General features: G+C 35.1%; 1 protein-coding gene and 1 long non-coding RNA gene across 2 annotated transcripts; both read left to right on the top strand.

Annotated features, from left to right (window-relative positions):
• Positions 1-7,082: 7,082 nt before the first annotated feature.
• LOC128996577 (uncharacterized) lies at positions 7,083-13,467 on the top strand. The gene is made up of 4 exons (XR_008491054.1): positions 7,083-7,280; positions 9,355-9,418; positions 10,221-10,300; positions 12,948-13,467. It is a non-coding gene; the product is annotated as an uncharacterized LOC128996577 (long non-coding RNA).
• Positions 13,468-13,914: 447 nt separating this feature from the next.
• LOC128997611 (uncharacterized) lies at positions 13,915-15,749 on the top strand. The gene has a single exon (XM_054423250.1). The coding sequence runs from the start codon at positions 14,010-14,012 to the stop codon at positions 15,747-15,749; it is 1,740 nt and encodes a 579-aa protein (XP_054279225.1). The 5' UTR covers positions 13,915-14,009.
• Positions 15,750-17,699: the final 1,950 nt, after the last annotated feature.

Genomic DNA, 17,699 nt, shown 5'->3' with positions numbered 1-17,699 from the left:
TTCCAGGTAGATGAATCTACTAGGAATATTCTAAGCTAAAGATAAACTGAGCATTAATGTAGAATCAAGTTAGACGCTTAGTGCAGATATGCTAATGATAAGCCGTAGGCCAATATAGCGATAATAGTGCATGTCGTCATGGCCTCCTCTAATGCAACGCAGCGGGAGAAAAGTGGTAACACCGCACCACCGGCCTATCGAAACAGCTGTTGCTGTTCATGGATCTTCGGCGCGTTTACTGTTACTACCATGGCATCAGGCCGGAGCGACGTTGCCACACCGGCTTATATCGTATGTAAGCATCCGTTGCTGCAAATCTTTTAGGACCACCTCTGAGTGCGGTCCACAAATGTTGTTTCCTTTTGAAATGTATAGTCAACCTCTAATCCTGTCCCTTAAACGATGAATGGGAGGCTAATTTACTCCAGTGGATTAGGCAGACAAAGGGATCTAACGTCGCCGACGTTTCGTCTTCATCGCCGAGCATCTCCTTGTTGTGTAAGAACGTTGGTCATTTCATGACAGTATAACATTATTCCAAATTGAGAGACTAAAATTTTACAGGTCTAACAAAAACTAATCTATAATTAGGTTTTTGTGTAACTATGATATTTGGAAACAATTAATTACCTAAGATAATGTAAATGTTAACGAGTAAGGTTGTCTAATAAAAGTACACATTTTCAAACATTGAGTACAGCAATTTAACTTTAAATTAAACAGTATTTAATTGTAGATCATAAAAATAACCGCTTTTTGTTGAAATACCACAGGACCATTTGGAACAGTGTAACTAAAACCGTAAGAAATATATATTGTAAGAGATTATTTTCATGTTTAATTGTGATTTCTTCACAAAATAATGGAAAATCATATTTTGACAAAACGGACCGAATGATTTTGATTATTATTTGTTACGTTATGACCCTATAAACTCTAAATAAAATGGTACAACCCTCAATGCTGTGAAAATTACGGTCCAAAACGCTTGCAATTTCCTTGATTTTACCCATTATATTATAGTTACTCCTGTCTCTTAAACTTTGTCAGGGGTTTTTGACAAGCTAATAGTTTGCTAATACCTTTCGTTTTATAACATTGGTACAATCGGTACCATTCCTTTTTTAACATTCTCGAGCTGCTATTCCACCCAAAATTGCCAGTTTTTAAACCTGGTATTTTCCATTGCTTAACGATATTCTTTCAATGCCTTAGGAGTGGGAAGGAAGCTAAATAACAATACTCTGAAAGTCTAAAGTGGCTCCTCTTGAATGCTTGAACCTCCAAGTTTCTTCTACACACTAGAGTGTTAGGGTCGGTGTGATTCCTGTCCATGCCATGTGATAGGTGAGGGGTGGGCTAGTCAGTACACTAGACATAAAAGCTAAAGATCTATGGCCTAATTTACAGAACTATAATAAATGAAATCCTGTTATAAAACATACAAACACTTTTATACCAACTGACATACATTTCCTTGGTCAATCCTTTCACACAGTGTGTTAGGTACACTTTTCTTATACAACTGCTTTTTGCATCAACAGAACTGGAAAATCGGACAGACAAAACAGAAAATTATCACTAAAATTAATTTAATTTGATCACACGATCTTGGACAACACTGTCTAAAACATTCTTTTTGTCCTTATTAAGTGCCCTCACAGTATTATTCTATTAACTCTCAGGCGTGCATGTAAGGTGACATATTTGTAACACACGTAATCTATAAAAAAGTTTACAGTTGTAAACGAATTGAGGTTACTTGAAATCTAAATTATAATGCACTTGTTGTTCCCAAAACCAAAAACTGTTAGAATTAGTTTCGAACCCCCTTTGGTACCTTCTAGTTAAGTCTTGGCTTAGTTAAGTTGAGCTTAGCTCTAGATATTTGTGCAATATAAAATATTAGTGTTAAAACTGTGATAGTGATTAAAAAGGGCAAGTAAGTGTGTATTAAAAATAACACTCTTTTATTGGCAAGGTTTGTTCAACCATTTGATTCTCGTACTTGCCCATTTTCAAGCACCCAAAGAATGATTATTGAACGAATAAATTATTGTAAATAGGAAAAGACAACATACATAGATTGCATGTAAATGTACACACCAAGGTGTCACCGCGTGTAAGCAGAAGAAGAAGCACTACAAAACAATAACGACATCTCCATAACGCCCTCAGAATCCTTTGAAAATATTGAAGCCTTACAAGCGACAAGCAAACAAACCTGGGCCACTGTTGACTTTTATACGTATCTTTGATGCTTCGGGTTGAAATTAGTTCGTCTTCTTGTAACTTTTGAACCTGTTGTTGGCGCTATGTTAATTCATGGGGTCTAAAGAATTTTAGTTCGAAATAACTGGGATATGATAATTGGTTACGTTTGTATTATACCAAGCACAGCCAATAATTATAACCTAAGCTAACGTAACCCAACCTAAGGGTGGACTATGTTTTAGGTTAGGTAAATTTGTTTATTTAAACTAATTAAAATCTTATTTGGAAGTCGATTTATCGGTGTGGTCGGTATAATACTAAAGTAAATCTATTATCTTTCCCTGTTGGATTTATTTTGAACCAAAACTCAAAGTGGATGATGAACTGTCGAAAGCTACTTGACGAGTATTCATCTCAAACAGTTTTTAGTATTAATGATCTGTGTTCTTCCCTTACAACCGAGACCAACCATGTTAACCAACGAGACATTGACAGATTAGTTGGTGACAGGTCACTTGTCTTGTTACTATAGAGACACTCTCGTGTCACCTTCTCAACACTCAGAAATAGGTCGAAAGTGGTTTTTACCAGAGATATAAACAAATATTACATACTTAAAGATGTTTTTGAACCGGTACTGATGGTAGTTAAAAACATACTAAAAATACAAAAATATATGTGTGTAATATTGCCGTTTCGTGAATTTCAAGTGCGAAAACCCAGAGAAACCGTAGGTTCTTATATATCTTCTATGTTATTAATAGAAGAAGTTTTCAACAGTACCCTCTCTACAACAGTCCAGTTAAACATAAAAAGAAATTCGTAAACGATATAGAATTAATTTTTGTCGTAAATTACAAATTCTAACTTTCACTGCGGATTCCCAACGACTCTGGACTCTGTAATATTGTTGTGGGAAATAAAAAAAAAATCTGAATATTAGGCTACAATAGATTATACGAAAAACTATTTTATGCAGTTGGCCATTCTATCCAAACATTAACAAATATTTTGAAAAAATCGGATTTTGTCTATTATTCCCTAACTGTGAGGGTATGGAAACCTATTGATGCCACCTGTCACAAAATGCTTCCTAGTAGTTTTAACACATTGTTTTTAACACTAACTTCGTCCCACCCTGTACAATTTCACCTCTCCTGCACAGCTGCTTCTCCCTTACATAATCTGTTATCAGAGAGGGGTACTTATGCAGGGGGAGGGGGTCAGCGCGGTTTACAGATCGGCTCAACGTTCATCAACAATCATTTCATTTTGATATCGGGGCTGCGAGTCTACCGCTCCTTTCAACCCGGATCCCTTTTGTTCTTTGATGGAACAGTTTGTAAATATCCTAGTGAGGATTATCCTTTGTTTCCCGTCCGGCTGTGATCGCTGATCAGCTCTTTATTGCGGCTCCTTGGTGAAAAATATCTTCTCTCGCCACTCCCAGAAAGTCAATAAAGTTTATGGATTCTTGCTTTATATATATTTTAATAATAATAATATTATTTTAATTTATTGGTGCGTTTTTGTAGTACACTGTAGTTAGTTGATCGTGTTGGATTTTACATTTACAATGTGATAGGCTCAGTCGTCTGATGTGTGTTACTTTTGAGTAGAGCTTCTATCACACTTGTATGAAAACCAAGATGGGGCTTAACTATTCAATTACCTAAGTACTTCTTGATGTTATTTAGTGGTTAAGAACAAAAGCCTTTTATACAACTAAAGACTAACTTACATGAATTCTGACTCAAAAATTGTGAGATTTGGAAAATTTACTGCCCACACCTATTGTATTTTTAAATTTAAGGATGAATACTGACTACATTTAGGATTTTCCACAAAAGTACGATAGCGATACATATTTGTTTATTTGTATATTACCATTTCATCCAGGGAAAGTATGAATTAAAAGTGTGTACATTAATTTAGGGCTTCCAAACACAAAACTCAACTATTACCAAATACCGTAGATATACAACAATTAATTTGTGTTGCAGTTTATAATAGAAACCAAAGCCAGAATCGCTCATCGCAATGATAGTTAATAATTGTCACTATCATTCTTTTTTGTTACACTAAATGTTCGTATTTAGGGAGTGACTGTGCGTGTCTTATTTATTATTTATTATCAATTGACGAGATTCATGAAGCAATAAGACATCTTGACTGGCTAGAGGATAGCTCCTAATTTAGCTGAAGACAATAATTTTTACTAATTGACACAGAACACAAGCTGACTTGTACAAATTCCCATTGTTATTGTAAATTTTAAAGCTCGTGTTTCGTGTCTAGTTCATGTCCAGTGACACTGATCGCTAGTGTCGACGAAATTTTGTTTCTATTATTTTAGTGTTATTTTCATGACTTGTGCTTAATGTTTACTTACTTACTTGCATACTTGAAGGTATCCCACTTGTATCATTTCAGCCGTGGTCGTCATTTTGGTTTATATAGAGTAGTAGGCCTATATAATATCTTCATCACTCAGGTATTCATCAATAGAGTAATAGGCCTTTTCCATTAAATAATTCTTCAATTTTTTCTTGAATTCGGTTACTCCTGATTGGATCAAAGTTGTTCTATGGCTTTTAAGGTGCACGTTGTGTTTGCCTCTTGTGTTGTAACTATGAACTTCTTCGTTCCTCTTAAATATTTCAGGAAATTTCAAAACCAGCAAGGAAGATTCCAGAATTACGACAGATGAAAGAGTCAATATTTTTAGATCTTGGAATAAAGGCTTACAATGCTCCAGGTAATGAACCTTGCATATAATTCTTATAATTCTTTTTTGTAACAGAAAAACTCTGTTGGCCTCACTACATCCTCCCCAAAATGCAACTCCATAACTTAAAATGCTATGGAAACACCCATAGTAAATCTTCATCAGAACATCTAATTCGACCACATTTCTCAGTCTACGAGCCAGGCAGCAGACCACGGTCAGTCTCTCTATTACATTGTCAATATGGTCATTCCATCTCAGATTATCGCAAATGTTAATGCCGAGATATTTAAAACTATTTTGAGGTTTGATATTAACTTGGTTCATTTTAATCAAAGGGCTGTAGTCTGGTTTTTTCCTGTTATAAAAATGTAGAAATCCAGTTTTTCCTTGATTTAATACCAACTTATTATTATGGCACCAATTAGCCACGCTATTTACACCGGACTGAGTCTTCTTAATTGATTCATATGTATTTGAGTCGGACACCATATGACAGACGTCATCAGCATAAAGCCATACCTCACCCTCGGCCTCACCCTGCTGCACAACTTCTGGTAGATCATTAACAAATAGTAAGAAAATAACAGGACCCAAGTTAGAACCCTGCGAAACGCCGGTATTCACATCATGTTGTATCTCTGACTTGTATCCTCTTATTACATGATCCTCACCAAGGTGTTTGACTACTACCACTTGTGACCTGTCCCTTAGAAATGACATGATCCAATCTAATGGTTGGTTCTTAATACCAAACTTTGACAATTTATTTTTTAGTAGGCTATGATTAATGCAATCAAATGCTTTAATTTTTGTTTTGTTAATTAGGAGGAGTTATTCTTTGTGATTAGATCGTTTATTTGGTTAAACGAGATTTTAAATTACTAAAATAGCAGGAAACAATTTATAAACAAAACATTACCTCTACAGTGTACCGGACATAACAAACAATAAAACTGTCTTTAACTTATCTATAAGGATGAGAAATCTACTAAGGGAGTATGTTTTAGCTATGATAAAAGTGATCACAAGAATATTTGTTACACATAACATTATATATTGATTTAATAGAAGAGTAGTTGACGGCTACATAGCGGATACTTTTTAGCCTGCTAAAGTGAGTGCCAAAAAGAGCTTTTTTTTACATTACGTTCCTTGGGTGTTATCTTCTCTTCTTCTTTCTTGTGTCGTCGTCGTCGTACCAGTGTTGCCACTTTTAGGGTAATTACCCTTTTTTAGGGTAATTTACTGGTCTTAGGGTAAAGTTTAGGGTAATGTTAGATTTAGGGTAATTTTAGGGTAAAACTAAAAGTTAGCATAACAATGGAAATTTCACTAAAAAATGAAAAAAAAACTTCAAAATTTGGCAAAAACCTTTCATTACATACTATGGCCAAACCATCATATTCTATTCAACCGGTTTAAATCGATTGCTATGATGAATTTTTCATAATAAGTCTAATAAGTAAGCTTATCAATAGTTGGGAATTATCGCTGTTTTAGACTGTATTCGATTCTATAACACGTTATAGGCCTAATAAAATATGAAATACTATTCATTACTGGGTTTGATATTTAATTATGTGACTGAATTGAATTGAACTGGATTATTTTACAAATTGTGTCAAGAAATTACTATGTATAGATTAAAGCTTTGGTGGTACCGTACTGTATTTTAAAGATAATATGATTGTCCAAAAACAGTATTAATGGGTCAATACAGTAAAAAATACGATAGTTCTTGATTCGATATTTTTCGTTATACGATAGTCGATAGAGCTGATCAATATATCAACATTTTGTTCTTCTTTCGGGTGGTTTTTTAGAATCGAGTATAATTTTACATAAATTGATTGATATTGGAACTTAATTTAGTATAATTAACCACCTTATGTAGGATTTATATGATTTTAACAATGTTTTATAGCATTAAACGCAAATATTAACATTTAGGGTAATTTTTAGGGTAACTCAAAGTAGATTTAGGGTAATTTAGGGTAATTTCAGCCCGCCTTTAGGGTAAAATCGCAACAACGTGGTGGCAACACTGCGTCGTACACAAACACAAGTGTCAGAGTGTCAAACTGTGGAGTTGAGTTTGTGTTTTGTTCCTGTTTGTGCTGATTCTGTTAAAAAAAATTACAAAATCACTGAAAGTCTAATGTAATTGATAAAAGTACTCAAGTTGGACAGTATGAATGTTATTAACTGAAGTTGGTTAAGATCGTTGCTTCATAAATTCACCATTGCGTAAAGCTTTCATTGATTATCACAGAAGTTCATTGATTCTTGTTGAAGACTTGGACTAGCAGCACTCTAGCCTAAATTAACGGATTAAGTAAGTTACAGGTCATAATCATAAGGCCTGTGTAAGCTAGGCTACCATGGTTTTGCAAGTTAAGTTAAAATTCAAGGAAATCTCAGCTAATGTCTTGCAAAAATTGGGTGTGTTGTTTGTAGCGATGAGCATCGAAAGGTTGACCATCCCTTGATGTAAGGTTACCTGTGATGGTAACATCGATGTTAAACATCGTTGTGTAAACATCAATGTTTTTGGGGCTATTTTTTAGTTTTTCGTGTCTGCTCTCTGTACCGGTACTGCCTCAGCTAAGATTAGCATAGGGTAGGCGTCCTACTCAACTAGCATTGATTAAACACACTACCTTGTGTTTGTTAGTCTATGCTGCTAGCTATACATTCTAGATTGGCAGTTTGTCTTTCATATGGGGCTGGTTCCCCTTCAGATCAACCACCAGTGGCAGAACTTCAGGCTCCCGTTGTGCAGTGAAGTCCGCCACAACTAAGACGATCTGGAAGGACTGTGAGGAAGCCTGCGCGGCTTGATTTGTAGGCCTTAGCAGAAGCAAGGCGCTGAAAATTTTTTAGTTTATTTTTAAAAAGTTCTATGTGAGGTTTGACGTACTAATAATTAGGTTAAGCCAAGTTATGTAGACTACTGTTGAGTTTTGGCCTGCTAAGTTATTAATTTTAATTTGGTCAAGTGAAGAATCACCAATTTTTAGTTGTGGCGAGTGTGGTAGGCCTATATTTTAAAGTTATACACTAGTAGCAGCCATTCGTTTACAGAGGAAATTCAATGGTACTCTTAAGTGGTGTCTAGCACTAGTCGTTGGTGTACGGTAAAGTCCAACACCGCCCGCCTCATGTAAGTTACTACAACACTCACGGTGGAAAGAGATCCTGTGCCCAGTGTGATGGGATTTTTTCACAGCGCTTGCCGCTCCTCAGGCTCTTCCTTGTTGGTCACAAGTATATTTTTTGTAGAATAAGTTATTTTTTTGCAGATCTTTTTCGACTTTGGAACAGCAGATTCTTGTACTCTTGCGATGTGCCCCTATTACAGACTTTGATCTCTCAGGAGGTTTATTCTTGAGAACAGATCCTCTGGCTTGAAACACTCACCTATAAAATAGTACTCCTACAGGGAACTGCACCATAACGACATACATTGAAATTATTTCTAAGAGAACCGCTGTCAGATGGGTAACAATCACATAGTGGTTTTTAAATATTTTTTACAATAGGCTCCGACACAAAAGGCATGGGTCCAAAGATTCATGGGTAATTCTGAGCAATTACTTGCTCAACCCCAAATTTTTCATATTTTACTACGGTCATATGGATGTTCTCAGAAAACAAGAACCATATAATTGAAGCCTCGCAAGGTTAGGTTATGAATGTTATTAACTTAACCTAACCGAACCTAACCTAACATAACGGTACTGTCACAACTGGCCTTCGGTGAGTCCCCGGCAAGCCACTGTTATCAGACTTTGGGCTTTGAACCTTCTTATCGCTCGGTAACCTGTACGATGGCCTTGCAGGGCTTGAATTATATGTTTCTTGTTTTCTGAGAAAATCCTAATGACTGTAGTAAAATATGAAAAAGTTTGGGGTTGACCAAGTAATTGCTCAGAATTACCGATTCATGATTAATATTTGGCATAATTATGGGTTGTTGTTTATTGCAACAATAAAAGCTGAGCTGTGCTATCCATCAAAACAGCTGCGCAACAGCTGTTTGAAAACGATTAGTTTTTTATGGACCACCAGTTATATATAGGTACATAACATTTTTCATATACGTAAACTTCCCTTTAAAATATAAAGTTGACAATCCTCCATTAAGCCTTGAATAACAATATTGTAGGCCCTACATATATATATTGATAATGCAGTGTTTAAGCTTAGGACCATTCTATTTAGGCTGTCTTGTAAAGAATTGTGAGCGTTTTATATAAAAGGGTAAGAATATACTTAGGTTTTAACTTTCATCTCTGTTTCCATAAAACCTACAATATTTTTTATATGAAACACTCCTATACTTAAGCATTGACCAGACTAATTTTACCATTATTACAACTAAACTAGGCTATACTATTTTGTTGCAGAATTTACCATGGACCTGATCAGTACTCATTGCAACGGCGGTCGTAAGAATACGCAACAACAAGGGTTCACTTAGTGAAAACTTACTATCGATAGTCACACTATCGATAGTTTTCGATAGTTTTTTAAAAACTATCGATACTATCGATAGTACTATCGATAGTCACTCAAATGGAATTTTAATGCATATAATATTGTATATATCCTGCCTGCATGAGTTTAAACAATGGTTTCTACCTAGTCGAAGATAAAGCTGTATCAGATTATTAATTTTAACAATTTATGAGTGACGCCCTGGAGCCCCCTTTATGTTTTTTTTTCCAAAATATTACAACATTTGTATAAAATAACAATAAGTTTTTTTTTAAGGGTTACAACAATAAAAAAAGAAAAATTCTCTTACTATTTTCTTTTTATTATTCACTACAAAAATATTTTTTTACTCACATAGCATAAATAATATATATATATATATATATTTTATGACAATCTAAAACCATAGATCAAAGGAAAATACCGTATACCGGTGTCTACTATGTATGCTAAAACCCACGAGGCAAATGTACCCATAAGTCCGGTAGTGAATTAGCAAATGCCCCCGCTTTCAAATGTTTGAGAAGGTAGCCTACTTGTCTACCGAGCTTTTCTACAATGAATTAAAAAAAAATAGTCTATAATATCAACTATAGGTATGCATTAACAGACAAACAATGAAATGTAAGAGTACCAGATAATGATTTCTTTACTTAATTTAACGTAAAAAAAACTATCGATAGTCTCATCGATAGTATAATACTATCGACCCACTATCGATATTTTCAAACTATCGATACTATCGATAGTACTATCGATAGTAAGTTTTCACTAGGTTCACTACGTATTCTGCTACACATTGAAGCAAAGAAGGCAGCTTTAATGTGCCTCTATGTTTCGATTGCTTCAGAATAGGTTGGTGAACAGGCATATGCCAATTGTAAATAAAGCTAAGTGTTTGCCTGTGCAAACAATTGTGTGAGATTTCAGTCAGAAAAGTCAAAATTTAGCATTGTCTAAACATAGGCTGTGTTGTGGCATTGTCTAAACAGGCTAGCTAGCAGTTTCGTGACTGCTCTCGTACTCAATATTGCAAGCAGGCTATGGAATCGAGCCTAACACTTAACACTTTGACGATGCCTGGTCCGCTGGCTTCATATCAAGGCTGTAAAACAAGGCAAAACTGACTATGTTAGCTATGCTCAACCTCATTTTACGGGAAAAAAATTGTGATATTGTAGTTATTTTTTATTAAATCTTTCTAACGAGGTGTCATGTAAGCGTACAACTTGTTTGCGAGCCGGGTGCGCGGGGGGAGAGCGGTACCAATCTCCCACCACGCAGCCAAAGTTTCTGCAGCATTGGTCAGACTACGCTTTCTAAAAACATTCGACTAGCGCTGTTCGCGTTGTTTTTCTTTTTTGCGTACATTTTTTTAGAATTTAAATTTGAATTTGATAAATACTAAGGGTTCTATATTATTGTTTTGTTACTGTAGTAGAGTATTTTATTTTGATATAACTATTTTTTTACTTATTTACATGTACACCAAACTGTAAAATCATATTAAGCCTATATTCCAATTTAATCGTAAAGTTTGACTTTTTAGGTGTAAATTTTTAACGTTTAAAGGCGATATCTTAAGATATAAATATAGATGTATGTAAAAACACATACCGGTACAGATATATCTATAAACAGAAAACCATAAGGCTTAGTACATAAAATTATGGAAACTTTTGCTTATTTTCATATTAAGTTATGTACAATAAATAACACCTTAAAATATCGGACGGGTTTTCCGAACACCCTTTAAAACGGTTAATGACTTGCAGTTATTTATTTTATATCCCTAAGTTGATAAAACGAAAGTCGGTCTCTTAATGTCGTACGTAAAGTATTTTATGACACTATTTTATGACCGGAAGAGTATTGTATTCTATCATGTTCTATCGACTGTCAGTTTATTGGACTGTGCTGTTTAGATGAGTAGTGCGGTTGAGTAATTATTGAGAGATTGTTAAGCCGTGGGTTAAAAAAGTGTCAGGCTAGGCTAACATAGATTAATATTATGGCAACCACCCGTAAAAAAGGGCAAACCATTCACAGAGAAGCGATGGAAATATTAAAGACCAACAGGTGCCATGTGTTGGTGTTACGCATCCGCTGGGAGTAGAAGCAGTAGGCCTATAGACAACATTTTTAGGGCGACTAGTAGCGGATCGCCAAGAGCCGAGCAGTGGTGGGGGCCCCTCCTGGCTAAGGAGGCGGTGGAGGGGCCACGCGCAAACAAGTCGTGCGCTTACAGTAGATAGTGCACTTTATAGGCTAAATAAAAGTGTTCTTGACATTTTTTCATCAAATCAACCATTTCGAGTAGGCCTAATTTATTTTAAAAATGTAAAATGGCTGCCATTTTGACATTCTGAATTGGATCAATAAATTATTTTTTTTAATTCTGGTTGCTGCAGCATGAGAATGTATGCCTGTTCGGGTGTGTTTTGTTTTGCTTCTTTGAAAATGTCCTACAATTACGGTTTGTTACCGGTGAGTAGAATACGCAGATTATTGATTTGCAATCAATGTCAATCGTGTTGGCATCTGGTGGACCACATGTTCGAGCAGAACATTTTGTGTCTAACTACCAGTTGGAGTTTTTTTGCAGCTTCCTGAAAGGAGTAGCAAAGCAGGGGGGGGGGGATCAACCGCCAGAGTGTCCTCTTAGGACTTTGGTATCTGGTCTCTAACGTGGACATTACTAATGTAGTACTTTCAGATAATGTTGTTAGATATCAGTGCGATTGTTGGTGAATCTTTTTCCAATGCATTTATTCTTGCCGAAGTCCCTTGGGAAGGTATTTATAAATCAAAGTTTTGGTTAATCTAATTCACCCTATAAATGAGCTGATTGAATAACTTGAATCGACGTTTCAAGTTAAACTTAATGATGAAATTAATTAATTTTTGAGTTCTTCAACTCACTAGTGGGTTTTGGCTTCAGAGAAACCTCGATCCTCTGCAACTTCTCGTTATTCAGGGGAGTAGCCATACTAGTGACGAGAGAGAGTGTTGCAGGTATAGTCCAACAAATGTTAAGAGCCGAATGATGAAGTACAAAGTCCTGCATGTAGGAAGCAAGGTAGGAATGGATGGGAGGGGTGAACCTGTTGTATCCGTTAAAGTAAAAGGAAAACCATCCGTCCAACCAACTGCTTGCTAATGCTAATTTATTTCAGAGTACTGGTGAAGGCTGTTAAACAATGATTTTTATCCAGCTTCTCCAATCCGCTTGGCATTGATTTATTTACTGACATTTGCGATGGATGAGCATCGGTTTATTTTTAGTATGTTTTATTTTCAACAAAAAAGTGCTTGTTCCATATGAACGTGTTATTGTACTTTAATATCAGGTAAAATGATGAGCATTGGTTTATTTAGTATGTTTTATTTTCAACAAAAAAGTGCTTGTTACATATGAACGTGTTATTGTACTTTTATATCAGGTAAAATGAATGAGGATTGATTGTTCATTCAGTTATTGTCTGAAACCTTTTTGTTTTAGAAAAAAAGAACCAAAAGTACTGCTAAGGGAATTACTACAAGCCGAAGGGTTTTTGCCTGAAGAGGAGAAGCTCTATGTGACCGAGCAAGAGGTCATTGAAATTTCTTCTTCATCTCCATCGTCTTCGTCAGAGAAATGCAAAAATTAATAATTAATGATAGAAGGATGAATTTATGATCCTGGCCTGGTACTGATCAGATTGGTATTTCTTAATGTAGTTTAAGCTTAGTTTTAAACATTATCAGCAGGATGTAACTACTGTATTTTACTTGCATTACTAATTACTCTTTGAAAGATTTAATTGCAATTATTTTTATCATAGGCCTAATGAATATTGACAAAATTCCTTTCTATGTACATGGTGCTACAAAAAAGTGTTGATATGTTGTTTAAGACTCCCAAACCAATCCGGATAAGGAGAATGAAAAAATGTACAAAGTATTTCTTTGTTAGATGATTATGGTTTAATTAGATAATTATAAAACGTAATGATACCGGAGAGCAATACCGTTAGAAGAATAAACTAAGAATTTTCGTTCAGAAATCTTTGTGTCACTATTTCCTCTACTACCATCTCTCCCCACCTATTTGAACGCTTTGAAAGCGAGACTCGAGATTGAATTTGTGCTTTCTGCTCTGAACACACTATGACCATACTAAAGGAGGAAGACAGTTCAAATGCATCTAAAAAAATTAAATTTCTCATCCGTCCACAATCAGACTTTAATTTTAAGTCCAAGCCATTATATTCTGACAAATAAATGAAACATTGTATGAATAGTAATTTTTTACAACAGGGGGATTGAAAAGGTAGCAAAAACAATGCAATGGATTTAATCTCATGAACAATCTTCACACTGATAAACAGATCATTAATGTTGATTAATCACTATTGTTAAAATGAAGTTAATATTTAGTTTACTTCTTTATAAGTGTTCACTGTTAGTTTACCTGTTGTGTGTTCAGACTGTGGTTACTGGTGCTGTTCAGCCTGCTCAAGTGCATAGAGGAGTATACACCTTTGATGAACTGGTAACAAAAGGGATATTTGTAGACAAAACAATGATGATAAAAGAATTTCTTGAGAGCAAATGCAGAGTGACAATCATAACTAGACCTCGCAAGTGGGGGAAGACCGTCAACATGGATATGATACAAAGGTTTTTTGAAGTAGAAACCAACAATATTGGTGTACAAACAAAAATAATGGATCGGAAATATCATAAGTTATTCCAAGGCGGGGAAGTTACGCTTCCAAAACATTCTACGAAAGTGCTAACGGAAATTACAGAGTTGAAACCATTAAAAATCGCTAATGACTCGAAGACAATGAAACGTCTAGGTATGATTCCTGTGTTAAGGTTTAACTTGTCAAGTATTTTTGGTGCAAATTACCAAAAAATTGAAGATAAGTTGAAACAAGAAATGAAAAATCTGTATGCACAACATCGATACTTGAGAGTTTACTTCACCAATGAAAACCGTATGTTGAATGCTACTGATAAAAAACGCCTTGCAAGGTATTACGAAAACAATCAACTTGATACAACTAGTTTGATCGAAGGGTTGTACTTTCTGAGCAGACTTCTGTTTGAGCATTATAGACGGAAAATTATTGTGTTAGTGGAGGAATTTGACGCCCCTTTTAACCATGCGGAAGAAAGCTTTCTGAAGGAGGAAAAAATTAAAGTAAAATCTTTGCTCGTAGATATGTTTAAGGAGTTGCCTGAGAATTGGTACATGAAAAGGACTTTGATTACAGGGACACTACCATGGGTGGGAAGTGTTTTGTTTCCCAACAGTAGTATGTGTGTTAGATCAATCCATGATGTAGAATATTCTGATTATTTTGGCTTCACTGATTCAGAAGTTGATGATGTTCTCCACAACTTTGATATTCCAACAGATAAAAATTCAACAGGGAAAATGAGGTATTGGTACCGAGAGTTTACATATGGAGGTAAAAAGTTGTATAACCCGTTGGACATTATGGGCTTTGCATCAAATCAAGGCCGAATGTTGGATTACTGGGTGGACAGCGGAAGAATCAAGTCCTTAGAAAAGTTTTTAGTTAGTGATAGAGCTCAAGATGACCTTTTAAAATTATTAGAAGACCAAGGAATTAATAAAACAACATTTGCGTTCAATAGACATAATGAACACAATGACTCAATATTTTACAATCTTTTATTCCATAATGGATACTTAAACTGCTTCAATAACAATATGAACCATTACGTTTTAAAAATACCAAACCAGCCAATCAGAAACTACTTGGTAGACTTTAAAACGCATTGGGTCTGCGAGAAATACGATATTTGGATCAACGACTTATACGATTTTGTTGGATGTTTGATAACCAGCCAGTTAAAACTTCTTAAAGAAAATCTTGACAGTGTGTTTGACAGTTTTAAAAACTCTACCTTACGGAATGAGGAAGAATATCACACGATAATGGGAAATGTCCTAAGCCGCTTACTAAACCATAATTTCATCTTTTCAAACAAAGATTATAAGTTTAACAATTTGTTCCATTTGATTATTCCGAGAAGTGAGTACCAGGGTCACACTGCGTTTGTATTGGAGTATGCAGTGCTCGGAGAGCCCAATCCTAAGATGGAAATGTTCCGTCAACTCCTGGGACTAGCGCAGTACACACTGGAGAGGATAGACAGCAATCTTTACGGACCCGAGATTGTGAAATACAAGTACGTAGACCAGGTTGTGACTATCGCTATTGCATTTTATAAAGCTCAGTTGGAAATATCGTGTAAAGTCTTTAAACAGGAGCCAGAAAACTGATTTTATACGAGCTATTAGATTTATGTGCATTATTGAATAGCATCCACTGTATTGTGATTTTAGGGTAATCTTTGTGATAAATGTTTGTACATATTAATTATATTTATTTGAGTGAAATTAGTCATAGATATTCAGTGGAACCTTCATAACATAAGAGGTCGTCCTTAAAATTTGTGTAATTTTTAAAATTTACTAACATTTATTTTACTTAAATAACAAGTCTCATTTAATAATACCCATGAGAGTCTTAATTGCTATTGAGGTTCTAAAATGTATATCATATTTAGTTTATTCATTCTTTGAATTCAATGAATAATATACCAAATTCTTCCATATAAAAGGAGCTAAAAACTAATTGATTTATGGTTATTGTAATCACATTTACAGTAACCTTGTTCTTGCCTCAGTTATTATGGGTTACAAGTTTGTGTACCCTATGTATTTTGCCACTGTGTGTGGCACCTTCAGCTTACAGTATATGGAAGAAAGACTTCCTAACGTGACTCTGCCTTGAGTGCGTCATTGCATTGTCTGACCGAACCGCAATACTATAGTGACATATGTGTCCCGACTAAAATAGTGAGTCAGAAGAAGACCCTCTGAAGATGTCAAACAAGGTGGCGAAATGCATAGGGTGACACAAACATCTTACCTACAAGAACTCAAGGCAACTAACTAAATCTAATATAATTCAAGTTTTCGATACTGAAATAACCAAAAATATTATAATAACATAACTTTGGAAACAACCCATTAATGGTCAAATTAAATTGGTTTTTGGCTTTAATAATAAACACATATATTGACATATTAACAAATAACATAATAATAAAATTGTCTTATTTTCTATTTATTTTTGCCAAAACTTTTTGTACCACCGTACACAAATCACTGTGAAAAGCAAAGTCATATAGTCATTCCTTGTGTTTGTGTAGAGAATCTTATCCCACTTAATCACAAGAAGTAATTGTGATAAACAAAACAACTTAGAAATATCCAATTCTCTTGAGTGTTGCATTTAATTTCCCTTGTAGTTAGAGCTGTATTGTTCCATGTAGAAGTGTTCATTGAGGCTTATTAGAACATTGCACATACTCGTTTAGCATTGGATGGGAATGGAACTTGACAAGTGCTGTAAAACTTCGCTATTTTGCAAAATGTCACAAGACTCAAGAGGTGAAATTATAGGGGGTTTACCAGTGAGTAGTGTCGCAAAATGTCACAAGACTCAAGAGGTGAAATTATAGGGGGTTTACCAGTGAGTAGTGGGGAGATTTTGGCACAAGTCAATTTTCATGGAGGCTTCAAGTGGGCTGTGTTGGCATAGGTTCAGAGTAGAAGATGTGGGGCAAGGGGTAAGTACGGTCTTTATGCCAACAGAAAGAGATGTGCAAAGACAAGGACCCATCTCATCTCCAAACCAGTTAACCAGTTTAAACTATAAAAACAACAGCAGTCTACATCCATTTACAGTAAAATTATCCCTCATATCAAATTGAAACAATTTATACTACTAAAGTGTATAAAATATTTTAACCAGCCAAGTCTAGATAAAACATAGACCCCCTTATGGACCAGCTGAATAGCTGATGAGGATGAAGCTAATTTACTGTTAGTTCTGTCCGTGCACTGTAGAGGTAGTTTTTTGTTAATTGTCATTCCAGTCATTTAAAAACCTCGTTTGAAGCAAAATCAAATTACATAATCATAAACAATAACTCGTACCCTAGTTGTATAACCAAACAGTAAAGCATAAACCATTAAATTAACCCTAAAATAATATAAATAAAATTTTGTTGACACTAACGCCCAGTGTCACCGGACATGAACTAGGCAAGAAAAACAAGCTTCAAAATTTACAAAGGGATGAGACTCTACTTGTGTTTGGTTAGTCTATGGTCTAACGTCTAACCAACCACGAGGGTGTACTTATCAACACGTTTTTGTTGT

Source organism: Macrosteles quadrilineatus, unplaced genomic scaffold (genome assembly GCF_028750875.1).
Source record: "Macrosteles quadrilineatus isolate MER2022 unplaced genomic scaffold, UCM_ALF_1.0 Scaffold_6__1_contigs__length_79288215, whole genome shotgun sequence".
Classification (NCBI taxonomy): domain Eukaryota; kingdom Metazoa; phylum Arthropoda; class Insecta; order Hemiptera; family Cicadellidae; genus Macrosteles; species Macrosteles quadrilineatus.
Note: the sequence above shows the minus strand (reverse complement) of the source record. Positions and strands in the feature narration are given on the sequence as shown.